Below are 26959 nucleotides of genomic sequence, written 5' to 3' on the forward strand. Positions count from 1 at the left end.
GCTTGTAGGACGCTAATAAAATAAAAATGAAGCAATTAGAACAATTCACATAAACTAAGAAAAATTTTGAACATTCTCACTTACGTGTCAATTAGGACCTTCATATCCGGGTATGTTGTCCAATAATTTCCTAACGAGTCAAGATAATACACAATTTCTCGGATAGGATTGATTGCGAGCAACAACCAATGTCCACTGTAATGATTAGGCAAATGTTAGATGGTAACTTGGAAAATAATTATAATAGATGAATTTAGAATGAAATGCTAACCCGGTATTAAACGGTATAAAAAACAACTTCTCCGCATCTTTATTGTCCATGAGGATCCGAAGAACATACTCCGTCACGGTATGCGGTCTACTTAAGATTAAACCTAAGTTGACGGTCGCGGGTGCTAAGAATCCGAATGACTCGTCCAAACCATTGGGGCGCATCAATTTGTCATACAAAAACCTAATATAAAAACATCATTAACACCTCTTTTGAAACATAAAGTAAACCGGATTAACATAAAGTAAACATCATTAACATAAGTTGTTTAATTAATAAAACAAAGTAGACCGGATTTACCTAATATATGTATTGACAACGGTGACGCCGATTTCTTCATGACTAAAAACTTGCATGAAGTCTTCATTACCAATCATTTGGTCGTGATCAAAGCCGAAAATCCCTTCCTCCATATGTACAGTCCGAACACCTCCGGTCGGTATATCGGTCATCTCTAGAAATATCCTGAGGCACGACCTATACTTGGTGGTAGGTTTTTTCCTAGCTACGGTCTTCTTAGCACCAGAACTTTTTACCCGTGCGGAGACGTTCCTAACCTCCTTTTTTTGTTGTGCGGAGGCATTGCTAACCTCATTTTCTTGAACCTACATGTCATATAAATAGTTAGATCAAATTAAGAATGTAACAACTTCCATGAATATATGTCATATAATTGTATATTACCTCTTTTCTTGATTTGGATTTTGTGGGAGTCTATTTAACATAACCAAGGAAAATATGTAAGTAAAATTTTAAGCATAAATTTTAAACTTTGAATATACACATTAAAGTTAACATAAGTTTTAAGCATACCTCATATCCTACGCATATGAGGTTTGTCGGCCATGCAACAAACGAACCTACTGCTTCGTGCACCGTTGTTGCATCCGAATCATCGCTAGGATATGGTAATGCTGCATTCGGGTCAACTGCAATATCAACTGATACCTTCAAACATCCAGCAGGGAGCTCTCTAGTGTGGAGTAATACTCCGCTAACGTTATGCACTTTTCCCTTGCCAACCATCCGATAGTATGGTGACGACAAATACAGCTGACAATGGGAAATGCCCTAAAACCAATAATAACAAGAAATCGTTAATGTGTATATATGTCAAATACATAATTTAAGCAAATAGTTCAATTTAAGACAATTATATGTAATTACCTCTGGAATGTTCGGCTGAAAGGTACAGTTGATACTGTTTTTGTCCGAAGCATCTCTGTATACCGTTGAGGCGCTAGCCTCTCTTTCTCTCCTCAATGCATCAAGCTCAGCTTGCATGGCTTCCAATCTTGCATGAAGCTCCCGATTACTAGGAGCCTTTCCTTTTTTAACACTGAGGGAGGTCGGAGTGACTCCAAATCCCTTACCCCTCACCCGACCAGAATACTTAGGGACATCTAATGCCCGACTAAGTATGCTCTTAGTATCATCGGGAGATAGAGACTGAGATAGCTCCTCCTGAAAAATCAGATGAATACCGTATACTTGTCAAATATTTGTGTATAAAAATGTTATTCAATTAATGAAAAAATGTTATACTTACACATTTCTGGTATACGTTTAAAACTTCTTCTTGAGGAACTCCAGATTTGCCCACACGGGCTTCCTTCCACAAAACATGTGCAGGAAGAGATGTTTCTGAACTTTCCTCCTTCTGCAGCTACACATTAAGTCATACAATTTGATCAGATAAAACTAATATATGATGAACAAATTTGTTTTCGCAATTTATAAATACTTACCATGGATTGTTCTAAGCGTCCATATCCGACACGTCCTTTTCGGTACGGATATGCGGGACTTGATGCTCTTTCCCGATTTGTAGCACTTATTCTTTGAAAAGTCGGGTCTTGTCTTTTGGATTTGAAAGCTTCCCATTCTTCATCCGATATCAAACTTTCATATTTTCTAGGAAGCTCCGCATCCACAAAATTACCATCCGCATCCTTAAGGAACTTGGATGATAAAAATGTCTGAAACCCTCTAAGAAGCTTTCCGGCCAATTTCATACAAAACCCTCTTCTTTCTTCTTCGATGTTAAAACATCGCTAAGAAAAACATACAGATTGATAGTTAGTATCGGTAATTGAAAAAACATAATTGATACCGTATAATTAAGGGCCAAATGATTGTACCTTTATCTCACTCCAAATTTTTTCTTTGGACTCTTTCAACTCTTTATTTCTCCAATCATCACATGTAATGGGAATTTCATTCCTTACTAGTGCACCGATGAAACTAGTTAAGGTATGCCCATTAGGTTCTATAAGTTGTCCCTGGTTGTTCCAAGAGACATCTAGTATGATGCCTCGAGATCTTCCTTGGACCACCCTTCGCATTACTGTGATGCCTCTTCGAATTTCTTCTTCCGCGGATACTTTACTAACTTCCTCATGTTGGTCATCAGCCATGTCTAACCTGTAATAAACCAAGGAAACCATCAAATATCAAATATAGCTTATAATCAAAACAATTGAAAACAAAAAAATAAAGAAATCATGCATTATCAGATATAATTTATAATCAAAGCAATTGAATACAAAAATATAATGAAATCATGCATTATCACATATAACTTATAATCAAAACAAATGAAAAAAAAAATAAAGAAACCATGGATAATTTACCTAAGTCACTAACATCTCTTTCTTTTCTTTGTTGGAATATTAATCACTTGTTTCTTAGCAATGCGTACGGATGAATTGATCCAAATTCCCTCATTATGATCGTTTCTTATATATGACTCATCCGGTATAAGATCCTCAACTTCATCATTTCTATTCAACTCATTCCGTCTAATGCATGACTCATTCTCAACATCAATATCACATTGATCGACACCGCTATCATCAGTCACTTTGTTAGAGAAAAGCACTATAGACCATTTTGTACTCTTCGGGTCATTCACATAGAACACTTGTTTAGCTTGAGATGCTAGAATAAAAGGTTCATCTTTGTACCCCACCCTAGTAAGATCAACTTGCAAAAATCCAGACTTATCCATTCGTATGCCACTACTATTCACCCACTTGCAACCAAAGATGGGAATCTGAAACTTCTCGTAATCAAACACCCAAATGTGCTCAATAACTCCAAAATATGACAAATTTGCATATTGGGGTTTAAGTCCTTCATACTTGATATATGCATTGCTTCAGCTAGCACGGTGACACCACTATTTTGCATAGTACTCTTATCATCTTGTTCTTTGGTATAAAATGTGTATCCATTAATTGAATATGCGCTATGAGAAAACACATGCAAACTTGGACCATATGCCAAAATCTCAACCTTTCTGTTACCGAAGAAGGATCTGAAGAGCGCTTCAAATAAATATGATCCTTCAACCATTGTATGAAACTTTGATTGTGCTCTATAACTATCCAATTTTCATTTCTGTTCGGATTTAACCTTCGGAGTACATCCTTGTGCATTTCAACATATGGCTCAACCTCATTATTATTGTGCAGAACATACAAATGAACTTGATCCCGTTCATCCCTTGATATTGTCACAATTTTATTCCCAATTAATTTTTTACCTTCCATTTTGTCGAAAATCTGAGCTCTGGGGAGTCCAATCGATTGAACGTTAGACAAATATTCAGTACAAAACTCAACAGCTTCTTCAACAATGTATCGTTCAACAATACAACCCTCTGGTCGACTTCGGGATTTCACGTACCCTTTTAATATTTTCATATACCGTTCAGCAGGGTACATCCATCTCATATAAGTTGGTCCACACAACTGTGTCTCTTTCACAAGATGAACAACTAAATGAACCATTATGTCAAAAAAAGACGGAGGAAAATACATTTCAAGCTCACACAAGGTAATTACAATCTCTTTTTGTAGTGTTGGTAAGATCTCGGGATCGATCACCTTACTACAAATTGACCTAAAGAAAAAACACAATTTAGTTATGGCACTTCTTACTTTTTCTGGCAAAATAGAACGTATACCTATCGGTAGAAAATGTTCCATTATAACATGGCAATCATGTGTCTTCAAATTCTTCAACTTGAGGTCTTTCATAGAAACAAGTCTTCTGATATCAGATGAGTATCCTTCTGGAACCTTAACTTCACTCAGAGACTTACACAAATTTTTTTTCTCCTTTCTAGATAAAGTAAAAGCAGCAGGTGGTAGATATGTTCGTCTTCCTTTCTTCACGGGTGCTAATTCAGTTCTCATTCCCATTTTTAACATGTCCTCCCTTGCTTTAAGGCCATCCTTAGACTTGCCTTTTATATTGAGTAATGTACCGATAACACTTTCAAATACGTTTTTTTCAATATGCATAACATCGAGAAAATGTCTCACGTACAAAGACTTCCAATATGGCAATTCAAAAAATATCGACCTTTTCTTCCACCCACCTTTCACAATCTTATGTGCAAAAGACTTGCCAAACTCAGTACGCACATCTTTCACCTTTTCAAAAACTTGTTCACCTGACAATGCGGGTGGAGCTCTACGATGTTCGGTGTCTCCATTGAATGCTTTTCTCCACCCACGGTAGTGATGTTTAGAATGTAAGAATCTACGATGACCGAGAAACACATTCTTCTGGCAAAGTTCCAATCGAATCGTATCGGTTCCGTCTTCACAAACAGGACACGCACGTTGACCTTTAATGTTATACCCAGATAGATTCCCGTATGCTGGAAAATCATTAATTGTGCCAAACAACATCGCCCTCAAATTGAAACTTTCTTTCCTATATCCATCATAAACCTCCACACCGTTCTCCCACAAAATCTTTAAATCTTCGATCAGAGGTGTCAAGTATACGTCTATGTCATTCCCTGGTTGTTTAGGCCCAGAGATTAACATAGATAACATCATGTACTTACGCTTCATACATAGCCACGGAGGTAGGTTATAAATCATAAGAATCACAGGCCATGTGGTATGTGAGATACTTTGAAGACCATGTGGGTTCATTCCATCAGTAGATAATGCCAATCGAAGGTTTCTTGCTTCTGATCCAAACTCAGGATAATCATTATCAATCTTCGACCACTGTGGTGAATCAGCCGGATGCCGATACTTTCCATCAATAATTCTTTCATCTGCATGCCAAGTAAGATGTCTTGCATCGGTTTCACTACGAAACATGCGCCTAAATCTCGGAATTATCGGAAAATACCATAAGACTTTTGCGGGAGATAATCTTTTCTTATATCGAGACAAACCGCATTTAGGGCACTCAGTTAACATTGCATATTCGTTACGAAACAAAATGCAATCGTTAGGACAAGCATGTATCTTATCATAGCTCATGCCAATAGAGCACAACATTTTTTTTGCCTCATAGGTTCGATTAGGAAGAACATTATCATCCGGTAGCATTTCTCTCATAAGGGCCAACAACTCTGTGAAACTTTTATCCGACCATCCATTGCCCGCCTTTAAGTTGTACAACTTTAATACCGCAGAAAGTCTTGAGAATTTAGTGCAACCTTTGTACAACGGTTTCTCTGCATCGCTTACCATCCTCTCAAACATTTCAGGACAATCATGAAGATCTTCTTCCAGTGCTTCTACAATCTCTTCAACTCGATCACAATCGTATGTTTCCGTGTCTTTGTCGTATGAAGCATAGGTCGTATTACTTTTTCCACTCGATTCAACATTCTCGTTAATTTTCTCACCATGAAATATCCAACACTGATAACTTTGATCAATTCCATGCCTCAGCAAATGCGATTTCAATCCATGTGCGTCAACCTTACCAATATAACAACAACGCAAGCAAGGACAATGCATTCGTCTGGGGTTTTCAGCGTGTTGAACAGCATACTTAACGAATTCCAAAACCCCACTCCCGTACTCTTTGGTCATTCGATCGGCACAGATCCATGTTTTATCCATGGTTTTCCTACTTATTAAAGTAAACAATTAATCCAGACGAAAATACATAACTAAGGTAGTATCTTTGAACATTCAACTGGTCAAAACTATTATTCCATAGTAGTTTCAATGAACATTCAAATTGATTTCAAAATACATTCACCAAAATCCATTTAACATCCTAACTAGTATTCACCTGTCACCAAACTTTGTAGCTTGTTCTTTTCAGACTAGCATGAGTTACTAAATTGATACACTAACTACTACTTTAACTCCTATTAGCATTTCAATAACTGATTTCAAAATACACTAATAAACCTTGTCCATTCAATATTAACTAACTTACTAACTTTATTTGCCGATATCAAACATGACTAACCAACTTTCCTAAATAACTAACTAAATCACATTTCAAATTTCATAACAGTCCTACTAACAAAACTGTTCTAATTAATCTCTAACAGTCTCTGACACATAATTAACAGTTTCATAGCTAACTATCGAATCAACTCAACTAACAATCATATTATCATTAACCAACTAACTACTTTTCACTAACTTACTAACTTAACTAACATTTCAAACTAACACTTTAATTCCCTAAACACTAACTGATTCAACTTCAAAACCAACATTCAACCCTAAGGCAACAGAATAAACTTCAAAATCTCAAAATTTGGGTCATTTTATATGACTGAGTTTACCACAATGATCCTGGTTCCCTTTTTATGCTATACCTGATTTAACCGCTTAGTCAGTACTTTTAAATTATTATTTGCTGGCTTGTCTCCTGGAATTATGTTATGTAATTGATTATTTAGTACTTATCTTGCTTCTTCCAAGGACTTATACTAAACTTCTACAAAACTGCTTTTCTGTATTTGATAAGAAATGGGATTATTCACTGTCATCGATTTTCTTATGGTGTGCCTTCATTTCAGCATGTACAAAAGAGTGGTTTTTAATTCATTCCTATTTAGTAAAGAACAGTGTACTATATATGAGATGATTTGTACAGTGCAGAATTTGCATATTGATATTCTTTACCAAAAACACAAGATCTTGCACATTGGTGATACAGAAAAATACAGAAAAATATAAAATGGGGCAAGAGTTTTCACACATAATGTTCATCTATAACACATTATATAAAATCAAATATCACTCACAAACCATAAACATTCACATATGCAAGAATGAATACAATGTAGTCATTACCTCTACTTCAACATGCATGTGGTACCAAAGTTATTTAGGGTTTGAGAAAGAGACTTACCAAGGTGTGGTTATGGTGAGAAGTACGTGAGCACCACCGGTACAGTGAGAAGGAAGGGTTTGTTTCGCTGCCGGTATAGTGAGAAGAAATACGTGAGCACCGCCGGTACCAAAGTTATTTAGGGTTTGTTTCCAGAGAGAAATACGTGAGCACGGCCGCCGAGAGTGAGAAGGTAGGGTTATTGTGTGAGTTGAGAAGAAGGTTACGGCTGATGGAGATTGAGGGGAAGAGGAAATGGCGTAAGTTTTTGAGGTGAGTGAAGAAGAGGAAAACAAAAGAACAGAGAACGAAAGCGCTTTTGTGGTCTGAAATTTTATTTTAATAAGACCTTAGACAGCGCTTTTGTGGAAAGCGCTTTCTAAGGTATGCCTAAGACAGCGCTTTCCAAAAGCGCTTTCTAAACCCCCCCTTAGACAGCGCTTTTGGTTTTAATTTTTTTTTTAAATTTAAAGACTTTAGACAGCGCTTTACCAAAAGCGCTGTCTAAAGTCTATATTTATAAGCGCTTTCTAAAAGCGCTGTCTAAGGGGGGGTCTTAGACAGCGCTTTTAGAAAGCGCTGTCTAAGACCCCCCATTAGACAGCGCTTTTATTATTTTCTTAGAACATTTTCCGTGTTTGTTTTTAATTTTAACCTTAGACAGCGCTTTCTTTTAAAAGCGCTGTCTAAGATGCGCTGTTAAAAGTCATTTTTGGCGTAGTGATAGTTTGTTCTATTATTTTTACTCTTATAGTGTATTTTTATATTTAAGTTTATTTCTGGCTTTATTTTATTTTTGTACTTTATTTTCAGCTTATACAGTTATTTGATACATTGTCACTGTGCATATCATAACTTGAGCTATGAGAGTCGGATTGACGCATTATAATAGACGTTGAAAAGCTGAGAGGATAAGCTAAAAGTTTAATATTGAAGTTAAAATCTGATTCAGAGTGAAGAAGGGTCGAATAATTCATTTTAGTTCCAAACTTAAGAAAGTACTTAGTTTTTTTGGACGGATTTTGTATTTTTTTGTGTCGGTTGCTATTAGGCCCGAATTCCCTTGCTTTATTTAAACAACTTAGTAGTTTTAGGATTGAATTATTCAACATTAATGAAATAGAGAATATGACATATGAATACCATGGAGAGCTAATTCCCAAATAGTTGATCTGTTGTATTCGAATTCCACATTGAGGTTTTTATTAATTTCAGTTTAATTTTGATTTCTTTTCAATTTTTCCTATAAACTCGTTTTCTTAATCCGATTACTTTCGTTAGCTTAATTTGATTGTTTCTTATAGGATATAATTAATTAAATTCGATTGTTTGTATGATCCTTAATTATAATCATGTTAGCGTAGCTTTTTCGTTATTGTGTTTGATTAAGTCGTGTTTGCTTAATTCGCGTCGGCTTAAACTCGTTCGCTTAATTCATAAATTAGGAACATACATCATATAATACCAATTATGCTTGTCATTCGATATTGTAATCGAATGGGATCGAATCCGCTAGGGAATTTAAATTATAAGAATTGATGATTAGTCGTAAATCGATACAACAGATTAGCTTATTTATTAATTTTGCTTTTAACTTTAATCATCTTTGATTTAAGTTATGAACCTTAAAACCCCCCTTCTTTTTATTTGTTTGGTTACAACATTCAAGAGTCCTTCTGATACGACACTCAAGTATCTCTTCTATTTTACTACACTATTAAACTCATTTTTAAGCAGTGTGTGACAATGGATCAAACACCGGTAAACAATTTGGCACACCTAGTGGGACTCTTTTATGCGAATACGTTTGCAGAAAAGTAGTGGCTTACTCTTTGTTTTTGTGTCTTCCATTTTTGTGGTTTTCTGTGTTGTATGTACTTGAGGAATTGTAAGCGTCTTTCTAGTATGTCTCGAAAAAACCAAACCCCCTCCTAAACTAATACTCCAAATCTATGAGGACAACCGACGATTCTAACATTGGAAGTTCGGTGGCTCTAACCCCAGTCGAGGAGATGCCTACAGTCATAATCCAAGAAGTGGTGTCTTCTATACCACTAGTTGTGGGGATTTCATCACCATAGGTGTCAACCACACTAACTTTCGTTAGGGAATTACGGAATCCAGGAGACCAAAGGCCTTCTTATTTAGGCTTCTCGTTGCCTCAAAAGGAACAACCGTGTGGCATACCAAACACAATGATGACAAACCTACACCCTAGTACGTCAATATATTCAGAGAGTGTAATGGTGACATCGATACCTTTTAATCTGTATTTGGTTTCATTGTCCAGAATGGGCAACTTTTGTAATGCCTCAATGTTATTTAAATTATTTTTTATAATTTAATTATATGATAGTTGTGGTTGTATTGTCTTGATCGGTGTTTTGATGAGTTGTTTTACCCTTTGTGTGGGGTAGCTGCCTTAGAATAGTATAAATTAAGGTATTGAGGTGCGTGAGCAAAAGTGTAAAAATTATGGTGTGGTGAGTAAAACTAATTAATTATATTAGTTATTATTTAATTAATTAATTAATATTAGATGAATATTAATTTAATTAGAGTGAGTTATTATTATTATTTAGATTAAATAATAAAAGGTATTATTATTTTTTATTATTTTATTTAGTGGGACTAGTAATAATAATAAGAATTATAATAAAAATAGAAAAGAGATAGTGAGATAAAGAGAGGGAGAACACGTAACATTTGGAAGAAAAGATAAGAAAGTGAGAAAGGGAGAAGAAGGGGTTAGGGCTCAAGAGAAGAATTCACCATTGTTGAAGGTCAAAGAATCAATTGTCAGGAACTCTAAGGTAAGGGTGGGGTTCTAATTATCTAAGGGTTAACATGATGATGGTGCGTAGATTATGCCAAGTAGGTTTTATGTTTTTATTCTATATATTCATGACCATTGTGATAATTGGTAATTGTTGAATTGTGTGTGTGTGTGGTATGATGACGTTGTGATTGATGTTGGAATGATGAATTGTTGCTGTTGGAATCATAAACTTTGGTTGGATTGTATAATGTTAACGTTGTATGATTGATGTTGGTTTGGGTGAGAGTCGGAACTGAGTTATGAATATTTTCGGTGTAAATAAGTTGGGGTTTTGAACGTTGTAAAATTGATTTTTTGTGTTAAAATATAGTGTAAATGATTTGTAAGAAAAATGGGGTTTTGGGATGAATTTTAAGTAAATTTTGTTTTGAAAAAGCTGTAGAAAAATGCTTATGCAATAGTGTAATCGCTTACCAGAAATGGAGTAATCGGTTACACTACTTAAAAAACACATTTTTGGCAAAAATTGGGGGGGGGGGGGGGGGGGGGGGGGTAACTGGTTACTGGTTTTTGGGTAACCGGTTACCCTGTGAAACAGAAGCTACGCAGGGGCTAGAAAAAGGGGGTGTAGTCAGTTACCGGTTTTTGGGTCACCGGTTATCATGTGTGTGTTGGCAGTGTTGGTTGCGCTACAGGGTGTAATGTAACCGGTTACTAGTTTTAGGGTAACCGATTACACCCCCCCTTTTTCTAGCCCATGCGTAGCTTCTATTTCACAGGGTAATCGATTATATAATCTGATGCTTACTTATTATCATGCTTTCCTTTATATGATTATGATATCTCACCCCTTTTGTTTGAATATTGCCTCCACGTGGGTAACATGCAGACAATCCGCAATATGAGCTTAGTTGTAAGTGGAAGATGAAGTCTTCCGTTTTATTTTAGTGTCGGCGTCTGCTCTGATGTGTAACACCGGGGAATTTGGAACGCTGTGTCATTCTTTATGTTGTAACATTTCTTATAATGACATGTTATGTTAATGTTGGATATGTGGGTTAACTATTTGTTATTGTTGTTTCACTTCTATTTAATAAAATTTAACACTCATACATCTAGTTATTACTACTATTTTCATAACTGTCAAGTGTTACATGTCTTTTCGATTGAGCAAGTTGATTGTATGCTGTAGTGTAGCATCCTAAATTGCATTTTAAATTATTTTACTCTGATAAATATTCTAAATTTAAGCAGGGGAAATTTAGGGTGTTACAACTTTGGCCAACTAGTACATCCACCAATAGGAATATGGTATTTTCCTTCGCAAGGTGCTTCGTGTTTAACCAATAAATCTCTCCAAGTCATGAGACATTTAATGGATAAAAGAAACCACAATATTGTTCATACTATAACAAATCAGATAGGCAACATGTTTACCCCACTTCTAGAAAACACGATTAGGAGTTATCAACAATTAACCCACCAAATGGATAAGATTGTTGACCTTTTAGGGGAACCACCAGTGTCACCAACTCTAGTGCCTAACATTCTCCAGGGGCTTAACCCCCTGAAAAACAGGATTGTCGAAAATGATCAAAGTCCGGAAGGCCTCAACGTGGTCCTAGTGCAGCGCAACCAAGATGTCAACCAACTCCCGAGACAAACCCGACAAAACAACATTGGGGTACAAGATAACATCACCATCATTGTCGAACGTGTTTTAGTCCAGAATGAACTCAACGCACGCCTCCACAGGCCAAACTATATATCCCCGTTGTCGGAGTATGTAAGGAAAGTCAAATTTCCTAGGGGTTAGAAAGTCCCAAGATTCACCAAGTTCGATGGAGGCACTAGTGAGTGCCATGTCGAACACGTTTCCCGGTATTAGACTGAGGCTGGTGATTTAGCCAACAATGAGAATTTGAAAATCAAGTATTTTCCAAAATCATTGATAAATAACGCTTTCACATGGTTTACCACCCTTCCTCTAAACTCGATCTTTACGCAGGCCTAACTAGAAAGGGCATTTCACGAGCAGTTCTACATGGGGCAATGTAAGATTAGCCTCAGGGAATTAGCCAGCATAAAGAGAAAGGTGACTGAAAGCATTGAAGATTACCTCAATAGGTTCAGAACCTTGAAAGCGAGGTGTTTTACTCAAGTGCCAGAACATGAGTTATTGTGTTCCAGAATAATATCATGACATCTTGTTTGACATTGTACTCCTTCAACATATGTTTCATCCAGAGCAATTGAGTGCATTTTCTCCTTGCAACAATATACCCATCTTTAGCAGTAGATAATATGACATAAGTTTACTTCTTGTTGAACCAAGAGATTAAATTATTGCCAAGAAAGAAACATCCACCAGATGTGATTTTTATATCATCTGCACTTCCATCCCAATCATCATCACAATACACTACTAGGATTGAATTAATATCATGAGAATAGAGAATACATAGTCACACTACTTTATAATTCTCTTCACTTGAGTAAGATGACTAGCCTTGAATTTATCTTGATATCTTTCACAAACACCTACAAAGAAATTAATGTCAGGTCTACTTGATATTAGGTAGAGCAGTCTTCCAATCATGCTTATGTATAAAATTTAATCTACATCAACACCCTTTTCATCTTTTGTTACTTTCACATGTGTTGCAGCAGGAGTTCTCTCGTGACTTGCATTTTCAAGACCAAAATTCATCACTATACTCTTAGCATACTTGCTTTGAGATACAACAATATTGTATTCCATTTGCTTTACTTGAAGACAAAGAAAGTAAATGAGTTATCCTACAAGACTCATCTCAAATTTAAACTTCATTTATTGGACCAAATGTTCTACCATCTGGTTTGACATCCCACCAAAGACCATGCCATCAACATAAATCAAAGCAATCATGAGCTTTCCTCCATCATTCTTCATAAATAGAGTTTTATCTATTCCACCCCTCGTGTATCCATTGTTGAACAGGAAATCAATTAATCTTTCATACCAAGCTCTCGGGGCTTGCTTTAAACCATAAAAAAGCTTTCTTTAACTTGTACACATGACCTGGAAAACTAGGCTCAATTAATCCCTTTGGTTGCTCAACATAAACTTCCCCCAAGATGAGTTCTCGCTGCCTCTATTATGAGGATACACATGTTGAGCAAGATGCTGAGACATGTGGTCCAATATTTGAACCTCAATCTTCTTCCCAGAGGAAACAAACTTATGAGTGGGAATTTTTCTTTTTGTTCATGAAACTATAGTCAAACCCTATAGTTTTCCATATTTCATCTAAAATATCAGAAGATTTGATTTGTTCTGATTCAAATATAAATCTCTAATTAATTAGATTTAATCATATTCAATTTTCCAAACAAATCTAATTAACACATTGCTAAAAGAAAACAAAAAATTTCATTGTAGACATTAAGAAAATTCGCTCAAAACAACAACAACATTGACTTGCTGACAAGTGCCAGATGTTGCACACATGCTGGAACATCGTGTCCCACATGTGTTCTTTCTTCACCAAAACATTGTGTACACTCCAGGTTATTTTACATAATGCAGCCAATCAAAAGGAACAACAAAAGGATAAATTTTGAAATAGATTTCAAAATCAAGAGTTTTATACTAATGTCTCCAGATGATAGTATAATTTTTTATGTTTACCACTGCAAAATTCCCAAGAAAATGTGGGATACTCTCAAAATGATATCTTGTAAATAAAATAAATAGCAGACTCATATATTGAATCAAGGGTCACAAAATTTCATACATACTCTCTATACCATTGGAGTACCTGAGTCATAGAGTGAAACAGTTGAGTGAGAAACATGTATGCGTTTGCGTCCACCCTTTTAATCTTTTTGTCTCTTTAAACGGAAAATATACTTTTACCTTTGCTTTATTTAATGTTATTTCCTACATTGCTACCTTATCATTTATTACAACTTGGCTTCATTTAAAGTCTTTTGTCACACTACATTCAATTCACATGCACCTGTGTTCACACAAGTTATTTTCACAAATTGCTTTGGAGATTTTTCGAGTTAATCTCATAGACTTTCAAACTCGTGATTGTTTACCAAAAACTTTGATGAGTGCATTTTGATGCACATTCTTCTTCTATTGTATTTAGACAACTCTATAGTTTATTCTATTATTTTTACTCTTTTAGTGTGTTTTTATATTTAAGTTTATTTCTGGCTCTATTTTATTTTTGTACTTTATTTTCAGGTTAAAAAGTTATTTGATACATTGTCACTGTGCAGATCATAACTTGAGCTACAAGAATCGGATTGTCGTGTTCTAATAGGTGTGGAAAAGCTGAGAAGATAAGCTAAACATTTAATGTTGAAGTCAGAAGCTGTTCCAAAGTGAAAAAGGGCCGAGTAATTCATTTTAGTTCCATACTTAAGAAAATACTTAGTTTTTGGACCGATTTTGTATTTTTTCAGGTCGGTTGCTATTAGGCCCGAATTCCCTTGCTCTATTTAAACAATTTAGTAATTTTAAGATTGAATTATTAAGCATTCATGAAATAAAGAATATGGCATACGAATACCATGGGGAGCTAATTCCCAAAGAGTTGATCTGCTTTATTCGAATTCCACTTTGAGGTTTTTATTAATTTCAGTTTAATTTCAATTTCTTTTCAATTCTCTCTAGAAACTCATTTGTTTAATCTGATTACTTTCGTTTGCTTAATTCGATTGTTCCTTATAGGATAGAGTCGACTAATTTCGATTGTTTGTATGATCTTAAAATATAATCACGTTAGCGTAGCTTTTTCGTTATCATGTTTGATTAAGTCGCGTTTGCTTAATTTGCACCTGCTTAAATCTGTTTGCTTAATTCAGAAATTAGGAACATACATCATATAATACCATTTACGCTTGTCAGTCGGTATTGTAATCGAATGAGATCAAATCTGCTAAGGAATTGAAATGATAAGAATCGATGATAAGTCGAAAATCGATATAGTAGATTAACTTATTTATTAGTTTTTCGTTTACCTCTAATCATCTTCAATTTAAGTTTTGAACCTTAAAAATCCTCCATTATTTTTATTCGTTTGGTTACAACATTCAAGAGTCCTTGTGATACGACATTCGGGTGTAGCTTCCGTTTTACTACACTTTTAAACTTGTTTTTGACCTGTGTGCAACAACAGATCAAATTGGTGTCATTGCCGGGGACTCTTGTCGATTTTAACCAATATTAGAATCATAGGTGTCGCGTTTCAGCATTCTTGTCCTAACTTTCTTGCGTTCTGGCCTTTTCGCGTTTTAGCATTAAAAAAACATACGATTTTAAGAAAATCGTCTCATATTATTCCGATTCTTTGTCGATTCATCAGAAAAAAATCAAGGATCAAAAGCCTCTATTTATTAGTTTTTCTATTTTTCTAAAAATCCGAAAAGCCTTATTTTTCTATTTTTTATTAGTTTTTTTTCTATTTTGATAGTTTCAGAAAATTTTGAAAAAATTCTCAAAATTCTTATTTCACTTAATTAGAATAAATTTTGTATTCTTTTTATGAATTTATTTTAATCATTTTTTTTCCGTATTTCAATTGTTTTTACGTAATAGGGACATTGTCCATATTTTCCTATTTGTTGTTACATTGCTAAATTAGTTATGTGTTTTTTCATTGTTTTTGGATTTTTTTCCTTTTCTATTGAGTTTAACATGACTGACCAAAGAACTCTGAGATAACTTGTTGTCCCTGATGTTAATTATAATGCTTTGTGTATTGAATATCATGTTGCTGCTGTACCTTTCGAATTGAAATCTGGTTTAATACACTTGTTGCCAAGGTTTAATGGTCTTGCAGGTGAGGATCCGCATCGGCATTTGAATGAATTTCAGGTTGCGAGTTCTACACCTTTGAGACCTGAAGGAATCACGGAGGACCACATCAAGCTGAGAGCATTCCCGTTCTCACTATAGGGTGCTGCAAAAGATTGGTTATACTAGCTTGAGCCTAATTCTGTTACAACATGGAATGATTTAAAGAAAGTCTTCCTAAAAAGATCATTTCTTGCCTCCAGAGCTGCATCAATCAGAAAGGATATATGTGGTATTAGACAGGACAAAGAATCATTGACATAATACTAGGGAAGATTCAAACAGTTAGTGTCCAGCTGTCCTTAACACCAGATTACCGAGTAGTTACTTATCCAATACTTTTAAGTGGGATTGTTACCAATGGAAAGAAATATTTTAAATACTGCTAGTGGTGGAGAATTTGTTGATAAGATTCCAGCTGCTATCAAATCCTTGATTGAGAACATGTCATGTTTGGATTTGACAGTTTATCCTTATTCATGCTACAATTATTTATCAGTAACCATTCTTTAGGCCTACATTTAACGATGGGAATGTTTTGTTTGCCTACTATATTCCCAGTCCTATGAAGATCATCCGTATATCTACCCAACACACTTAGATAAACATTTAGGCAAAGAATTTGCATTTCATGTGAAGTTTCAATCGAACTTTAAGCAGTTTTTTGTTGTCAAGTTAACTGAGGATCAACAAGTACTTCAAAGATCAAAGAGGCACTACCCATTCCAAGAGATTTCAATTCCTTTGCAACGATGAAAGATAATTGTCGGCAGATATCATAGATTGACTATCCCATTTTCAGCCAACCATGTTTGCTTCACAAAACTGGAGTGACGAAGTTAATTCAAGCAATACCCCTTCCAAGAGATTTTCCCAGAACATTCTATTGAGGAGCTTGTAACTTCGACTATATGTTGTCACCCAAACAATCCGCAACAAAGAGTATGCATCATGACTATTTATAACTTAATATTCTTGACAATGAATCGATGTTTACATGTTTCCTGAAGATTACTTTTGTTCATGTTAAGCATATGCTTATATTATCATGTTATATCTTAATCTTTTATGATAAGCCTGTGCTTATATTATCATGAATTATTGTACTCTTAACGGCCACATCAGGTAAGAAACACTCCATTCTTGTACACATGGTGTATGAACCTGTAGACATGGTTTGTTATACTCCATTCTGCAATATCTAAATTCTAAGCACCATACTTGCAACAAAAATTTGTATGGAAGACATGTTATCACCACTTATCAATTAAAATGATTCTCACAATTATATAGTACTTCTGTACATTTGTAAATAATGACATCTGTTGAGATATCAGACACATTGCAAACCAACAACCAACGATGAACCGTAAAACAATTTTTAAAATGAATACTTAGCTCACACATAATACCAAAGCATCTTTGTACATATTAAGAGAAAATACTGCAATTAAGTAAAATTTATAAAGCATCGATGTAACAATATTGGTTTTCTGATTATTTTATTATATACAAGCTTGATCTTTGTAAGATATGCTGGTATTCTGATAAATTATGTAGGCCATTGATACAGTCTGTTTATAATATTAACAATTCAATTTATTAACCATTTAAATGATTTAAGTTTTTTATGGTTCAATTCAGTTCAGATTAGGTATTTGGATCAGTTAACCAAATTTTTGAACACCCCTAATATAAACCTTATATATGCAGTTTTGTGTTTCTACTTTTGCTTTTTCGTCTGAATTAATACAATTGCTTTTAACCAAAGGTTTTACCAAGCATTAGGCATTTCATGAAGATAACTGACATGTTTGTAAGAGCATCTCCAATCGTGAACCCATTTTTGGGTTTTTTGTGGACCTATTAAATCACGTCAGCTTGAAGCAACTCAACTACTTTTTCACTCCAATGATGCAACTCTGGAGAACTCAGATTGGATCTCACAACTTTATTTTATATATTAATATTTTATTCATATTAAATTTTATATTAATTAAAATAATAATTTTAGTGTTTTAAATTAAATTTGATATAAAATAAAGAAAATTTAAATTAAACTTATAATTTAAAATGATAATTAAAATTAATCTCAAATACATGATATATAATTAAAAACAATAAAAATAAATAACATCACATAATTAATCAAACTTAAATTTCATCATCTTCATGTCCAAAACGTTCCCAAATATATTCGACTAGATCTCCTTGAAGTTTACGATGAACTTGTTTTTCTTGAATACTTGCTCTTCTTTGTAGTCTTGTTGCAAGATTCGGATGAGGATCGCTAAATGTTTCAGTTGTTGAGTTATTGATATCCACATTATCATAAGAGTAATCAAAATTACCTCCATATGTATGTCGTTCGTCTTCCACAATCATGTTGTGCAATATGATGCAGGCATGTATGGTATGCTTGAGAGTGTCCATGTGCCAAGCACGCACTGGGCCACGTATAATTGCAAATCGAGATTGAAGCACTCCAAATGCTCGCTCCACATCTTTTCTAGCCGATTCTTGATGTTGAGCAAATAATTTTTTCTTTTCTCCCTGTGGCATTGAAATAGTCTTGACAAATGTAGCCGACTCGGGATATATACCATCTGCTAAATAATACCCCATATTATATGGTGTCCCATTGATTGTATATTGCACATTGGGAGCACGTCCTTCCAAAATATCGTTAAACACGTTGGATTGGTTTAGCACATTAATGTCATTGTTTGAACCTGCAATACCAAAAAAAGCATGCCAAATCCATAAGTCTTGTGATGCCACTGCTTCAAGCATGATTGTGGGCTTACCATGATCACCTCGACAAAATTGTCCTTTCCATGCAATAGGACAATTTTTCCATACCCAATGCATACAATCGATGGAACCCAACATACCTGGAAAGCCACGTGACTCCCCCATTTGTAAAAGATGTTCAACATCAGTGTTGTTAAGCTTTCTCAAATACTCAGCGCCAAATACAACATTGACACCCTTAACAAATCTTTCTAAGCACTCAATTGAAGTGCTTTCACTGATTCGAACATATTCGTCTACAAGGTCAGCAGGAGACCCATACGCCAACATACGAATAGCAGATGTACATTTCTGCAATGGTGAAAGACCCATTTTACCAGTTGCATCGACCCTCATTTGGAAATATTCATCATGATTTCCAAGGGCATCTACAATCCGAAGAAATACATGCCTATGCATTCTGAACCTTCTTCGGAATTGAACATCTGTGTATACTGGGTTTTCCGAGAAGTAGTCATTGAATAATCGATTGTGCCCTTCTTCACGACCTCGATCTACCGTTGTTCTTCTCTTTGGCCTAGAGGAACTTCCAGATCGACGTTCATTCTGAAGTTGTTGTTCTTCATCACTGTCGTCCATAAATTCTTCTTCAACCAACTCCCAAAATTCTTGATCGTAATTATCTGAATTGTCTGAATCCATTTAGTGAGTAAAGAATGAGAGAAAAATGAGAAGAATAAGATGAGAATGAGAGAACAATGACATAAGTGGTAGTATATATAATGGTTTGAATAACGGCTAGTTTGAATAACGGCTAGTTTAAATTAAAGTGGTAGTTTGAATAACGGCTAGTTTAATTAAAGTGGTACTAATGACCATTTTACATAGGTGTTGATAAATTAAAGTGGTACTAATGACCATTTTACATAGGTGTTGATAAATTAAAGTGGTACTAATGACCATTTTACATAAGTGATACTAACTACATTCCATATTTTTTTCCATCTTATTACAATATTTTTCATGAATATCTCGTTGACTATCGTTCATAGTAGAAGTGTCTTTCATCATCATTTGCACTACCCTTAATTCTAGCTCGTCCTCCTTAGCTTGCGCAAGTCTGTCCATTGTTATTGCTCTTTTATTCTTTGCATCTTGCGTTGCATTTGGAATTTCTGATGCCTTACCCTTCCTTTTTGCTGCTTTTTGTCCCATTGGACGCTCCATTGGTGATGATGAGTTAAACTCATAACTTGAAGTTGTATCTGAGTTCTCCGATGATGCCCCACTAGCATAAGTCTTCGTTATTTTTGCAGAACTTCCAATCGATTCTTCGACGATGCGCCATTTAGCTTCATCTTTTAACAATCTCCATGCATACTCAAGATTGAATGTTGTACCTTGATCCTGAGCAAAAATAGCATGTGCATCTGCCATGACATCGGTCTCGGATGTCCCACTTTTCTTTCCTTTAAGAGCAATTTTGTAACACCCAACAAATTTTTGAACCATGCCATTTATTCTATGCCATCGACATTTTAACTGTCCCCCTAACTTTTCCCGCAATTGCCCACGATATTGGTTATAACTAGCAGCAATTCTTAACAAAAAACTCTCAGCCTTTTGATCAACTCCCACAATTGGATCCTTTGAAACATTGAGCCATGATTGGATAAGTAGTATATCCTCTTCCCTTGTAAATTGTTCTCGAGATCTTTTCTTAACGACAACCCTTTCTCCTTTTTCAATACCAACATGAGTAGAAAATGGTGGGACTTGAGTAGAAAATGGTGGAACTTGAGTAGAGAATTCCATACTATTAGAATTCATTTGAGATATAGGATACATATTTGGATTGTTTGGTGACGGAAGAAATATGGCGGGGTTTGTTGGCACCGGTGGAATTTGAGAATTTTGAGGATTAGGATTTTGATAATTTTGCATGTAATTGAAAAAGCTTGTTGATAATGAAAATGATTAGGATCCATTTGGCCTAAACAATTGTAATTTGAAGTAAAAGGATGAAATTGTAAGACAAAATTTTACAAATGAAGAGTAAAATGATAAAATTGTGAGAGAAAATAGAAGTGTGAGAAAAAATTTGTATGTACAATTTTTCATATTGGTTTATTTATAATTAACTAAAATATAAAAAAAAAGTAGCCGTTGGGAGCAACAGCTGCAAAAGAGCCGTTGCAGAAATTTAACATTTAATTTTCATTAGCATTTATTTTGAATTTTATTGTTATTTTATTTGATTAACTTTTCATTATATTGTTATTTTAATCAACCAACGGTTGTTTGCCTTTAAAACGTTTGACATGCTGTCAAACTTCATCCAGTATAAAATTGAAAAATGCTGCCTTTTCATTGTCAGACTGGAGTTCCAAGGTGAAGAACCAACCGTTGGAGTTGGTCTAATGTATTGCACTCGAAAATGGTAACATGGACCGTTGGTTTCAAGAATTGTCTGCACTGCAATGACAACATACCCGTTTTTTAAAACCATTACAACCTGGTATTGTTTGACTCACTTCCTTTTTTCAGGTACATCCAAAGTAAGTCTTACATTCGCAGGTTTCTAAGTATCATGTTATACATCTGATGCGTGTGTAATATCTGATGCCTACACCAGCTTTGAATGTCTCACATATAAACAACAAATTGCTGATAATAATTTACTTGAATTACCTCTTAAAGTCATGTAGTTATTGTTAAATTTATCTCTTAAAGTCATGTAGTTATTGTTTATTAATATGTTGTACTACTGTATTTTTTTACTATCCTTTTGCATATACAATTTCGATTGACGTATGAATGCCATTTACCCTTCCAACTAATTTAAACTTGACAATTATGTTTATTTCAAGTTATATATGGTTTACATTCAAGATAAAAGTTATAATTTGGAGTAAGTTAAAAAGAATTACTCTTAGAGTAAGTTGATCTCATATATATATATATATATATATATATATATATATATATATATATATATATATATATATATATATATATATAACAAATGGATAATAATAATAAATAAATATGGATTATTTATGGAAGTAAATCATCCATGAGCTATGAAAATTTCTTAGGGTCTGCTTCGTTCAATTGAGGGGAGGGGAGTAATTTTTATCAATGGGAGGGGAGATATTTTAATTACTTATATATTTGGATTAAAATATGAAAGGGGAGGGGAGATGAGGCATTTTATTTACAAATATGTTTCGTTCATGAGGGAAGATATTTTAAAATTAGTTTACTTTTTATCCTTCTAATTTTAGCAAAAGACCGATGATATATACCGTTTATAATTCAAATATAAATTCATTGACAAAAGATAGATATTCAATTAGAGAACATCATATAAATTTTTATAAAAACATTACGATTATAGTATATAGTTTTAAAAAGATTATTGAATACAATAAAAGTATAAAAAAATCATTATAAACAAAAATATTACAATAATTAAAAAATAACCTTAAAATATAAAAAATAAAATAAAATAATTTAAACACATATAATATTAATAAGATGGAGATATAAAATAAAAAAAATATAAAAGAAAGATAAAGTTTGTTCAATGAATAAATAAGGTAATATGTAAATATAATTATAATAAGGGTAATATATAAATAATTAATATGTAAATATAATTATAATTAAAATAAAAAATCTCTCATCTCCTCCAAATTCCCCCAAATCGGGGGAAGAAAAAAATGATTTTATAGAGATTTTGGTTCCTACGTGGGTTGGGTTAGACCGGGTTTGACCTAACCCGTTACCTAATCCGTTCAAATTTCAATACGTTGGATCCGTCGTCCAACCCACAATTTCATTGTCAAAATCGACCAGAACCGACTCGTTCATTAATGAAATAGGTTGAGTTCGCGGGTTGTGTTTCAAATAAAAAATATATTTTTTTATGATTCTTTTGTTAGTTTTAAAAAAATATAACACAACTCAATACAATCATATTCATTTATAACACTCAAATTCAATGAAACACATCATATAATATCTAATAAAATATATATAGTAGTATTATTGGTGGATAATAAATTATTTTGAAAAAAATATGATTTTTAGTAAGATATTAATTTTATGTTTTTATTTAAAATAATAAGAAACTACTAAAGTCATATCAATGAGATATATATTTTAGAAAAAAATTCCTTAATCATTATAAATTTGTTTATTATTTTAGAAAAAATGATTGGTTTTTTTATTGAAGAGATATATATTTTCAATTTATATGATAATTAATCAACATTTTTAAATCTGTAATTAATATGTGATATAAAAATAATTGATATTGATTTGGTTATTATTTTATGGATCTGTTTTTTATTTATGAAATTGGTGAAAGAGAATTTTTATTATTTACAAATATTTTCAAAAGTAATGTAAATTTAATATATTAAAATAAAACAAACGAGAATTTAAACTTATGTGATAATTAATTAACATTTTTAAATTAGTAATTAATATGTGATTTAAAAGATTGGGTTGAATGATAATTAACGGAATAATAGATTATTTTGTTTCGCATTTAACCTAATCCTTACGCTTTAAATAAGTGACTCCATTGCACCAATATTCCATTATTGTCTTTCATCAACGTGAAATCGTGAATATGAAAAGTAACAAGTTATGTTTTCACAAATCACACTTCTTCCTCAACATCATGAACATGAAGATGAAGATGAAGATGAAGAACAAGAGAACTTGTCTCAAATCTATGAAGAAGAAGAAGAATAACAGAACTTGTATCAAATTTTCAGAACCTGATGTTTACTTACTAGATGACTGCTGGGAGCATGTCTTCTCATTCCTCATCAACCAATCGGAAGACAAAAACAAACTCAACTTTAAATCACTATCTCTCGTCTCTAAACAATTCCTCTCCATCACCAACCGTCTCATATTCTCTATGAAAATTGATCATCTTCATCTTTGTTATCTCTCTCGTTTCTTCCATAGATTCTCCAACCTTAATTCCCTTGACCTTTCGGATCTGGTGATCTCGACTGCTCCCATGATCTTGATGATGCAGGCATTGCTTTGGCTCTCCGTGATAGACCAACATTAAAATCATTATCGATTTCCCGGATTGATATATTTGATGCAAATTACATTACTTCACATTACATTGATTCCTTCGTAAGTTTGAAGGGTTTGAATTCTCTTAAGTTCATCTCTTCTGAGATCCCTGATTATTTGCTTTACTCTATTGCAAGAGAAGGTCTTCGTTTGAAGACTTTTGTTCTTGAAGATTGTTACTGCTATAGTTACCATGGAATTTATGATTTATTATCCAAGGTTCACCGGATACAATATTTGGGTCTTCAAGGGGTTGATTTTCTAACTAATCATCAATTTTCTCGATTGTCTTTGTTTATTCCTGATTTGGTATCTATAAATCTTAGTGATTGTTTCAAACTCACAGAATCAGCTTTGTTTGCGCTCATTAAAAACTGTCATTCACTTGCTGAGATCACAATTGAAAACATATATATTGACAGAGAAAGTTTAGAAAATTCTAATACTTTCAAAGATTTTGATGTCAACCCTCAACTAAAGTTTCTACACTTTACTCACAATTCATTTATAAACGATGATATCATCCTATTATTTGCTTCCATTTTTCCCAATTTGCAGCTTCTTGATTTGAGTTATTGCTATGACATATCTGAAAAAAGTATTTGTCAAGTTCTAAGTAAATGTGGTAAGGTTACACATTTGAATTTGACCAACGGTAAAAAAGTGAGACGACTTAAAATGAACTCTCTAGTTCATCCGTTAGAGGTGTTGAACTTATCTGGTACAAGGGTTGATGATAAAACCCTCTTTGAGATCTCAAATAGCTGTGTTGGGCTTTTGCAACTATTAAATATGTCACAAGAAAGGGAGTGTTGCGTATGGTTGAAAAATGCAGACAAGTGAAGGAGATCTATTTGAGAAATTGTGATAAAGTGAATGCTGATGCACTTTTCTCAATGCTTTCACTAATGCCACCAGAAAAAGATTATGACTCCACAGTTTTTCTTAAGTTTTGATTCTTAAATATAAGATGTTTTTTATTTTTAGATATGTTTCTATGGGAAATGATTTTTTAAAATATCAGCTTACAAATATGTATTTAATCGTCATTTTTTCAATGATAATCATCTAAATATAATTAAGTTTTATATGAAGTTTTAAATTTTGATCTTTTTCTTTACTCTGACATAGTGATATGGTCTAACATAGTCTACTATCTGTTGTAATACGATGACACGTAGTTATTGTTTATTAATATGTTGTATTACTGCAATTTTTTACTATCCTTTTACATATACAATTTCTACTATTGACGTATGAATGTCATTTATCCTTCCAACTAATTTAAACTTGACAATTATGTTTATCTCATATATATATATATATATATATATATATATATTATATATATATATATATATATATATAATATATATATTATATATATATATATATATAATTTGATTATTACCAAAGATATATTTTGTAAAAACAACCCGTTATCAAACTAAAAATTGATTATTAAATCAAAAATCGGTTATCCTTATAATGGATATTTACTAAACATTAACAATTATGCATTAAAGTTTAACAATAATATAGCCTTATAATATCGTGTAGAAAACATAACATATTAATGTTATATTTTCTACACCATCATTGGTTGCCCTCAAAAATCGATGATGCCTTGAAGTTGTTGTCCCTATTATTGGTTGCTTTTGATGATGGCACTACTAAAAATTAAATATTTTCTTGTGGATTTAAGTTAAAAATCCGCAGGAAATAAATTTCCTGCAATTTTTCATGCCGTTACTGGTTCCTTGTCAAAGTTTTGGCAGTCGTATCCGCAGGTAAATCTGCAGATAAATCCGCAGGAAATAAACCACATAATACTGTTGTAAATTCTGCACATAAGATTGCAGGTAAGTCTGTAGGAAATTCATAATCCCCAGGAAAATCTGCAGTTAATATTTTTCTAAAATAAAAAATTTATTTGTTACTAATGTGTCATCAAAGGTCTTAGAATCTCTTCTCCTTCATAATAAATTTAAAAGATTAAACTAAATTTATTTTAATATAAATAAAACATGATCATAATTAGTAAAGAACAATAATTATAAGCAATCACGATACTAATAAGAATGCAAACAATGTGAGGAGAACTAAGAATATAGACAATGTGAGGAATATCTAAGTGAAATCTTGTCGGATGTTAAAAGGGGAACATAGTAAAAATAAAGTTTTAGTATGTGAATCCAAATCCCAAACATTAGTCAAACACTTACCAAAGAGTTCACAGACAAATATTCATGCAAGGTACAAAACAAATATCCATTTTTATGTAGCACTCAGACTCCATTTCAACTTCAATTTCACAACCATATTAGTATCACATGATAAAATCTATTGAGACAATTATTGACAAGGAGAAAAAATGTATCTTAAATGTATTACAAGGAAATAGATCATAGAGAAAACAACAATTGTCTAATATCATCCCCTGTAACCATCTGCCAGAAAAACTCCAATAAGAGGTGTAAGATAACAAGTTCTTTGTCAGATGTTGACATTGTGAGTGCATCTTTCCATTTTTAGATAGGTTTTGTATGATGTCAAAACTAGGAATTAACGTTTATGTATATTGAACGCTATCATTCAATATAGATGTGCATTTTAGCGTTCTTGAATTTGAAAAATGATTTGGAAAAAGATTATGCATCAAAACGTTGTGTTATTCATGAAAAGCTTGTTTTTGGTGAAAATTTCAAGTCACAATCGACACATGCGAGCAATAGGCCGACACATATGATGCCGTTTTAAAGCATGTAAGGTTTTGTTCCATGTGATGACTGGACAAGTCGACCTATAGGCAGCACATTGCCTTAATAGGTCGATACATGACCTTAGATAGGTCAACAGATACGCTGCAGTATTAAAACTTGTAAGGTTCTGTTCTATGTGCTGACTGAATAGGTCGACCTATAGGCAACATGTTGCCTTGATAGGTCGACACATTGTTTCAATAGGTCGACACAATGTTTCAATAGGTCGACAGATAACTCGAACATGTCGACCTATTGAACTTAAATTTTGGAAAAATCACTCTTGTTTTCATTCCTTTTGCATTCCTTTTTCT

At 33.5% G+C, this 26959-nt stretch overlaps 3 protein-coding genes across 3 annotated transcripts; 1 reads left to right on the plus strand and 2 right to left on the minus strand.

Moving 5' to 3' along the window:
- Nucleotides 1-18174: 18174 nt before the first annotated feature.
- LOC127130222 (uncharacterized) lies at nucleotides 18175-19536 on the minus strand. Its single transcript, XM_051059271.1, has one exon. It carries the CDS (start codon nucleotides 19474-19476, stop codon nucleotides 18175-18177), a length of 1302 nt encoding a protein of 433 aa, XP_050915228.1. The 5' UTR covers nucleotides 19477-19536.
- Nucleotides 19537-19752: 216 nt separating this feature from the next.
- On the minus strand, nucleotides 19753-20718 carry LOC127130223 (glutathione S-transferase T3-like). The gene has a single exon (XM_051059272.1). The coding sequence runs from the start codon at nucleotides 20716-20718 to the stop codon at nucleotides 19753-19755; it is 966 nt and encodes a 321-aa protein (XP_050915229.1).
- A 2755-nt stretch (nucleotides 20719-23473) lies between these two features.
- Nucleotides 23474-24726, plus strand: LOC127130224 (uncharacterized). The gene is made up of 2 exons (XM_051059273.1): nucleotides 23474-23549; nucleotides 23837-24726. Exons 1-2 carry the CDS (start codon nucleotides 23474-23476, stop codon nucleotides 24724-24726), a joined length of 966 nt encoding a protein of 321 aa, XP_050915230.1.
- The last annotated feature ends 2233 nt before the right edge of the window (nucleotides 24727-26959 follow it).

This window comes from Lathyrus oleraceus, chromosome 3, assembly GCF_024323335.1.
Source record: "Lathyrus oleraceus cultivar Zhongwan6 chromosome 3, CAAS_Psat_ZW6_1.0, whole genome shotgun sequence".
Classification (NCBI taxonomy): domain Eukaryota; kingdom Viridiplantae; phylum Streptophyta; class Magnoliopsida; order Fabales; family Fabaceae; genus Lathyrus; species Lathyrus oleraceus.